Source organism: Zeus faber, assembly GCF_960531495.2.
Source record: "Zeus faber genome assembly, chromosome: 20".
NCBI classification, from domain to species: Eukaryota; Metazoa; Chordata; class Actinopteri; order Zeiformes; family Zeidae; genus Zeus; species Zeus faber.
The window spans coordinates 17,152,788-17,161,506 of NC_137207.1; the positions used below are offsets into that span (position 1 = coordinate 17,152,788).

General features: G+C 48.7%; 1 protein-coding gene across 1 annotated transcript; it reads left to right on the forward strand.

Moving 5' to 3' along the window:
- Window positions 1-397: 397 nt before the first annotated feature.
- Window positions 398-8,155, forward strand: myoz1b (myozenin 1b). Its single transcript, XM_080020952.1, has 6 exons — window positions 398-573; window positions 2,423-2,516; window positions 5,310-5,476; window positions 5,578-5,647; window positions 5,827-6,013; window positions 7,546-8,155. The coding sequence occupies exons 2-6, from the start codon at window positions 2,432-2,434 to the stop codon at window positions 7,775-7,777; spliced, it is 741 nt and encodes a 246-aa protein (XP_079877078.1). The 5' UTR covers window positions 398-573; window positions 2,423-2,431; the 3' UTR covers window positions 7,778-8,155.
- The last annotated feature ends 564 nt before the right edge of the window (window positions 8,156-8,719 follow it).

The following is an 8,719-nucleotide window of genomic DNA, read 5'->3' on the forward strand; positions in this document are numbered from 1 at the left end:
GCACGGTGCAGGAGAGGCCAGGGAGAGGGAGCGGAGCTGGAGAAGAAGGCACACAACAACAACAACAGACATTCACGCACACAGTGGACGGCACTCCCAAATCCCCGGTCAATCTTCTCTCGATCAACAAGTTTTTTTGTGAAAAGCGAAAGGTCCGAATCGCCCTGTGAGCACGTCAGAGCAGACAGACAGGCCACCAGGGGTATTCCTTTACAGAGCAGCCCGGCCATCGGTCTATAGATAGGCCGGGCCAAGGTGTTGCTCATCCCACCAACCTCTGAACTCTGAACCCCGCCCTCCGATTCCCCGCTCCCCACCCATCAACCCGTCTCAACCTTTCAATACACCCCCTCCGCCCCCCACCCCTTTCCACCCCCTGCCCAGGGCGGCCTGCTCCGTGGCACTGCAGCCGCCCCGCCGATAGGGTTTCACTCTCTCTGCGGCGCAGCGGATTGCAGTCGGTGAGAGCTCTCTGTGGAATTGGGATCTACCTGGAACCCCTCTTCTTACCTTTGTGGACCTGTTTCTTACTGGCCCACCCAACCCCACGCTAAAAACCTACCTGACTGTTAGGTAAGACCTCACATGACCACGGCGTGCCATGTGAGCCAACTCAGAAAGACTTTTATGCAGATGCTGTGAATGTTTGAGGATTTCCAAATAATTTGGGGGTGTACTAAAAGCCCTACAAGCTAAGCTTTATTCTCAAATTCCTCTGGTATAGTTCTTTATGGCAAGGACTATGGTAACAGGAGTGTTCCCCTACCCTTCTAAGCTTGAAGTTGCTGCATAGATTTATGATTTGCTTTATGAACTACTTTGCAGGTGGTTTTGGCCGACCCTCAGCTAATCAAATCTCAATGAAAGTCAAACTGTGGCCTAGTGGCCACCCTCTGGTAGTCTGCACACGTTGTTTTTCTTCTTCTACCTGTGGTGATGTGATAGTTGCGGAATGTGGCCCAGCGGCATTTACAGTCATAGAGCAGGTTACTTGAGGATGTATAGATGTGTGTGTGTGTGTGTGTCTATGTGCGAGTGGGTGTTTGGGAATGTGCTGACTGATGCCCTTCCCTCTCAGCTGTCCCCCCTGGAGATTTATCTGCAGCTAAAACCGGCAAGCCGTGGGGGACCAGAGCGCCCCTTTGCCCATGGCGTACAGTGGTCAGGGTGGGGTGGGGGGGTTGGGTGGAGGCAGGTGGCAATAGGGTGGTAACAAGACCCCTGGACCCCATTGCCACTCCGCTCCGCCTCCCATCAGTCCACCACCCCTCACCCTCCCCACTACCCCCACCCTGCTGGCACTTCCCAGAATTCATTTCCCACAGCCTCCAAAAAGCCTGTAATCTCTCTTTTAATCCATTGCCACTGTGCGGCATTCATTGCCAGAGACATTTGCTCTGAAACTGTAAATGCAGTTTCAGTGTGGAAGCCCCTGTGTTTATGTGTGTGTGTGTGTGTGTGTGTGTGTGTGTGTGTGTGTGTGTGTGTGCGTTTAGGAGTGTGCACATTTTCTGCTTGCCTCGATGTGTGCCTAGTGTGCCGCCTCGAGTGTAACTACACACCTACTCTCCAATGGGGCTGTATTAGGTGTGTAGGTTTGTGCGGTTGTGGGTTTTCATGCGTGCGCGCGTGTGTGTGTGTGTGTGTGTGTGTGTGTGTGTGTGTGTGTGTGTGTGTGTCGTGCTCTGGTGACAGCTCGCCTCTGTGCTGTGCCTGTAGAACATGGGTATATAAAAATAGCCCGCACAGGATTGAAACCCAGGCTCGGAAATGAGCCTCAATTACTGCAGATGAAAAGCAATTACATTAACTGTCTCCCTATAGATGGGTCCCCGCGCTCCTCTTGTCCTGTGGCGGCACTCACCTCCAGCCTTACATAATTGCTTTCAACCGGTGCAACAGACGGGGGATGAGTCGTCCCCGTGCGGGTCTTTAGTCAAGAGAGACATCGGCGGCCGGCGGGAATTAGATTCCTTTTGGGGGGGGCTTCGAGGGGGGCGCTGGGGGACGCTACTTTATGATGTTGGATCAGCAAAGCGCTCTCGACTTAATTAGGGGATCTCAACAATGTTGCTCCGGTCGCTTCGCCCCGATACGGGAACCAATTTAAATCTCCGGCGTAAACAAATATTTAATCCCCGGGGAACGGCCTTCAGTCTTAAATAAACATGTAATTTCCCCTTATCACTCGGGTTGCGGTTGGAGATTCAGTCATTTTCGAACCGACCGGCCGTCGGCGATTCTGTGTACGCGGCAGTATTATTTGGCAGTTTGTGATTCCGTCTGTGTTTTCAGCCTCGGGGTTGCCAAAGTTGAAATGATCCTGATACCTTTCCCACCAAAAACTTCCAGTGCAAGTTCCACCCTGACCCGGCTTGCCGCCGCTGTGTTGAACCGTCTGTTTCCTCCATTCGGTCGACAGACTGCAGTCATGCCCCTGACGACCCCCGTCCCGCCCAACAAGAGGAAGAAGGCCAACAAGATCATCACGGATCTGTCCAACGTCAGCCAGAATGGTAGGACGGACACACACACACACACACACACACACACACACACACACACACACACACACACACACTAACCAATAAATACGGATCACACACTGGTACACTAAGACGTACTAAGATTTTCATCTGTCCTCCGCATCTCTCTCTCTCGTTCTCCATCCTGTGTGACTTCACCATCTAGCCTTGTAAATGTCACACCTAATTATAAGTCCGGTCTCTCTATAAGTCTCTGGTGTCAGCCTTCTTCGCTGGCTGTGTGTGAATGCCTGTGTGTGTGAGGAATGGGTTAGGGTTGAGGTGATGGGTTGGGGTTGAGGTGATGGGTTAGGGTTGGGGTTATATTCAATGGTGTGCAAAGTGCAAAGCATGTGTGTCTGCAAAGGGCACTGTGTAGGTCTACAGTGTCGCATATGTCGTCTTTCACACACACACACACACACACGCGTGCGCGCGCACACACACACACGCACGCACGCACACACACACATAGCCAAACAGTAACACAATATTTCACATTTCCCGGACGCTTTATGAGTAATCATCAGATGGCGTACACAGACAAATCTGTCACCATTAAGCGACACACCAGGGTTGTGCATAAGCCGCAATCTGCGCGTGACATATTTGTTTGTCCGCGAGTGGCAGCCCAAATGAAATGTGTTTTAACTCGGATAAGCTCCTCAAATAATGCAGCGCTTGGCATCGCCACCAACGCCAGAGCAGACATTCCCACGCAGTCCAATCCCCCCGGCGGAGGAGATTTAAGTCCACACCTGCCAACGTTTGAGTCTGGGGACCTCAACGTGATGGCGCCCCGTTCCCCGATTCCCAGTCTTTTGTCAATTTTATAATCAATCTATCTGAATTTACTCGATGTTTCCAATCGGACCGTCGACCACTCGGTTGGTGAGTTCGGTTACGCCGTCCGTCCCCTACTCAACCCGCTCGTCCACCCATCCACCCGTCTCTTCTGCCGCTCCTCCATCAGCCGGTCTGTCGGCGTCAGTCTGTCCAAATTCCTCCCCGTCAGCATCCAGCTCCACATTCACATTCTTTTGAATTAACGCTCGAATCAATATCCCCGCGGGAAACGGCCACAATTACCGCCGCCGCCCCCCCCCCCTCTCCCCCGCTCGTTCTCTCTATCTCGCTCTCTCCTGCTCAGAGTTGTCACTCTTTCTCTCCCTCTCTTTTTCTCTCTCTCTCTATCTCTCGCACAGGCACACACACACACACACACACACACACACACAGAGGTCTGATTTATGAGGCAACGTGAACAGCTCTCTACCGAATCGCAATGCTAACCCTTAGCTTCATACTGTAGTTATGTGTGTTCTTGTGAGTGTGTCTATGCGTGTGAGTCAGTGTGTGTGTGAATCCGTGTATTTGTGCCTATACTGTGTGGTTCAGCTTTCACGTGTTCAAGAGTTTGTGTTAAAGCTGCGTGTATTTCATAGTGTGTGTGTGCACGTGTGTGTACGTGTTGGTTTATGGCCTGGCTCCAGGTGTTATGAGTGATATGAGAGTGCGTGTGGCGGATGAGAGGAGTGTTTTATGAGGAGCTCCTTGGAGCAGTAAAATCCATCACATCCCTCCATCGCGCAGAGAGCGGGATGAGGGATGTGAGAGGGAGGACGATGAGGGAGGACGGGCGGGGCGAGGCGGTGGGGGCAGAGGGAGGGGCCGGCGCTTTGCCAGAGGCGCCCGACCAGGGTTTCCCTCTACAACCGTCCGGCTGTCGCCACACAGGACGTCCCGTGGCCGCAGAGACGTTGCCCAAAAAGCCCCTCTCCCTGTTCCCCTTGCTGGTGACCTGCAGACCCCTCCGCCCACGGCTTCATTTCTGTTCAGATGTGACAGAAACATACGTACAGTATATCCACATCCCTCCAGCGATACAAGCACACACGGACAACCGCAACGTTGTGTTTTCACATCCCACCGACGCTCAGTGAGCCAAGGAGATGAATAAGACAGTGTTGTCCTCTAACAGAGGAAAGACCTTTTTAAAAAGCCCTTTTACCCTGACACAAAGCTGCTGTACTAAGAGTTAAGTACCACCTTGACATTTCTGCTTAAGTAAACTTATATAGATATTAAAGTCACATAGAGCCTATAATACATTATAAAGTGCTACTGCACCGATGCAGATCCCGATTGTTTATTTACCTACTTTTTTAAACTATTGAATAGGGTATGATTTTATAAAATATCATATAAGATATACTTTGGATATATATATATAAAAGTAACTATTGTGCATAATCTCCGGGTGCGTTGCAAAGACATTTCACTGCATATATGTATGAACGTACTGTATGTACTGTAAATGTATGTGACAAAAAAACCTCTTGGATCTTGAATATATATATATATATATATATATATATATATATATATATATATATATATATAGTAAAAAGTATATATATTTGCAGAGTAAAAGTCAAAAGTCTCCAAAACGGAATATACTTAAGTAAGTAGATATACTTGGAAATTGTACTTCAGGAGAATAACAAAGTACTTTGTTCTTTGTACTTTTTCCACCACTGGTAAGCTGGGAATGCTTTATTATCTGTTGCACTCGGTTGACCCGCTAATCTAAACTGCACTAGGGCAGCATCGTTGGGCTAAACCTGGCACCTAAATGACCCATAATTGCAAATTGTGTGAGACCCTTCAATCAACTGATGTCCCATCCAGGGTGTGTGGCGCGTAAAGAGAGACCTTTTCCACTATTCCCTCTCTCTCCCTGTCTGTCACTCGCTCCCGATTCTCTCTGTCCTCCCTCCGCAGATGACGAGTCAGACCCTGAAGGCGCAGAGCTGGACCTGGGCACCAAGATCAAGACCCCCAAGGACGTGATGCTGGAGGAGCTCTCCCTGATGAAGAACAAGGGCTCCAAGATGTTCAGGATGAGGCAGCAGCGGGTGGAGAAGTTCATCGTCACCGACGAGAACATGGTGGGAGAGCAGAGTGTGTTTTATGCGCGCGCGCGTGTGTGTGTGTGTGTGTGTGTGTGTAGGGGTGTGCTGATCAGCTGTCTCCCTCTGGTTTCCTCCAGCAGAACCTCCAGAACCTACTGATGTCCCCACCCACCCCTCCCCCCAAGCCCGAGATGCACAAGGATGAGGGTAGGAGTGCCGCATATGTCGTCTTGCGCACACACACACACACACACACACACACACACACACACACACACACACACACAACTACACAGGGATGCTATGAAGTTCAGACCAACACATTCTATTTGTATTTGAACTCTCTCCCTCTCCCTCTATCTCCACTTTTCCCCGCTGTCCTCCAGTGGTGGAGAAGGCAGTGGAGGAAGAGGTGGATAAGGAGAATATGAGGAGGGAGTATGTGCGAACCTACGTATCGCCATGGGAACGGGCCATGAAGGGGAATGAGGAGCTGACGGCCACTATGAAGGCTTCCATGCCGGGACCCATCCAGATCCACGAGGACCTCCCCCAGTTCAAGAGTTTCAACAGGTATACACACACACGCACACACACACACACACACACACACATACAGGAATATACACACACAGACAGTTATTTATACACACATACAGTTATATACACGCACATTCCGGTATAAAGACCCACATAGAAGGTATATACACATAGAGGTATATACACACATATAGGTATATACACACATACAGGTATATACACACACATACAGGTATATAAACACACATACAGTTATATACATGCACATACAGGTATATACACACATACAGGGATACACAAACACATACAGGTATATACACACACATACGGGTATATACACGCACATACAGGTATATACACACACATACAGGTACAGTATATATACACACATACAGGTATATACACACATACAGTTATATACATGCACATACAGGTATATACACACATACAGGTATACACAAAGACATACAGGTATATACACACACATACGTGTATATACACGCACATACAGGTATATACACACATACAGGTACAGTATATACACACACATACAGGTACATACACGCACATACAGGTATATACACACATACAGTTATATACATGCACATACAGGTATATACACACACATACAGGTGTATATACACGCACATACAGGTATGTACACACAGACACAGACCGTACGCACTAAGGCACATACACAAGTTCAGGTTCAAGTTCAAGATCAGGAGATTATTTGTCACATACTGTACATATACATACAACTGCATTAACTGAGCGCTGTCATTCTTTAAAGCGGGTAAACGTGAAACTCTCATGAGAACGTCAAACATTCCAGATGCCATAAGTAGGTAGTTACTATAGTAACTACCAATAGTAACTACCTAGTCGCTTCACTACTCCCCTAAGGAATCCTCGCCATGACAACCAATGATGTTTCATAAGTGATAAAATAGTCCCTCTTGCAGGGGTGTGTTTCCATGGCACCACCCAAGTCGTGCAGAAAAGAAAGACGCTTTGAAGGTTTCCATCGTGTACCCAGCGAATTTTCAACATTAAACAATCTGCTGCGTATTTACCGCAATCATTTTTTACAGGTGACCCTGGATGTGAACAATCTATGAGTATCTTTGTGTGCTCTTTGTCTACCTGCATGTTGTAATGTTATTTGGGTTTGTTTTTATGGTCTCTCCAGTAAGTTGGGGGTGGAAACAGCAGCGAGTGCAGGCTTGGTGACACATAATTAAAGTAAAACCGAAACTAAAGTAAACAAACACTTAGAGATTACGTTTGACGAGGGTAATGCATTGCATCTAAATATTGGATCTCGCGGCAGAGCAGCCAGTCTGATCCCGCGCAAATTTGTAGACGACCAATTTGTGTCCTCGCAAATCTTTCACCGCCGGGGACATGGAACGCTCCCCTTGTCAGTGCCTCAGAGGAGGTGGTTGTCGTGTCTTGCTGCCCTCCCGCCGTCCTCGAATCTTCCCCAGTCTCACCTCAGTCGAACCTCTGCTTCTGTCATTGCCTCCCCCCGCCCCCCCCCCCCCACCCTCCACCTCCCGCAGGACGGCACTGCCCTACGGCGGCTATGACAAGGCCTTGCGCCTGCTGACCTTTGAGCTCCCCAAGAGCATGGCCCCCGAGGAGCCGGAGCCGCTGCCCACCCTGCAGGCGGACGTCCGCTCGCGCCCCTCCTTCAACCGCACGCCCATCGGCTGGGTGTGCAGCGAGGACAACTCGCACATCCACATGGACCTGGACACCATGCCCTTCGATGGCGAGACAGACGACCTGTGAACTCAGCAGCGGGGGCACACGCGCTCACACATCAGATACACACACACACACACACACACACACACACACACACACACACACAAATAAACTGAGCTCGCAAAAACACCACAAGGGCTCATGAACATGTCGAAACGAATTTACTTTGCATGGAACGAAAGAACGACTTGATGGAAATGGACAAAAGTCTCCCCCTCGATATCCTGTGTGCTTTCTTGCCATTTTCCACTCGCCCACAAACTAGTCTTATATATATTTTTGCATTCTGTGATACAAAATGGGACTGGAGTGAGTAGAGCACTCTGCACTCCTAGAAACTCTAGAACACACTAGAAAATAACGTATGTATTTATTTGTGCAATAAAGTTCCCCTTTACAGAATGTCTACCTGCTCCTTGTGCAGCCTCGTGTGTGCCGGTCCAAACCGGGGGAGGTAATACATTTAATCACTCTTAACGAGGTTGATTCCATTACATCAACACTTTTATTGGATTTCAAACGAGACTTCTCAGAGAAACCAAGTTCAATGAAAAGATTACAGGCTGGAGACACACGACCCACGCGTGTAAAATCATATAAGGGCCCCTGCAATTAAATTTATACAGCCCACGTGGGATGAAAGAGGCTTCTGAAGGTTGGATGAAACATTTCTCCATGTTTAGGTACTGGGGTGTGTGTTCGTCAGGGTTTACCTCGATAGAGGGGAGGAGGCTGACAGTGGATCTCAATCGATACGATACTATTTCAGATAACTTTATTCATTTCTTCTTTTTATGTGTGACACAGGAGTCCTTCCATAATAACGTCTGCGGAGGCCGCCTTCTCCACTTGTTTCACCTAACAAAAAAAACACACACACACAGATACACACACACACACACATAGCAACGACACATTAGACAACACAAGGCATTCATAAGTAAATAAATCTATAATGCAGAGCCC

Coding starts and splice junctions, on each gene's coding strand:
- myoz1b (XM_080020952.1), top strand. CDS start 2,432: ATGCCCCTGACGACCCCCGTCCCGCCCAACAAGAGGAAGAAGGCCAAC. Junction 2,517..5,309: donor GTCCAACGTCAGCCAGAATG/GTAGGACGGACA, acceptor CTCCCTCCGCAG/ATGACGAGTCAGACCCTGAA. Junction 5,477..5,577: donor TCGTCACCGACGAGAACATG/GTGGGAGAGCAG, acceptor GGTTTCCTCCAG/CAGAACCTCCAGAACCTACT.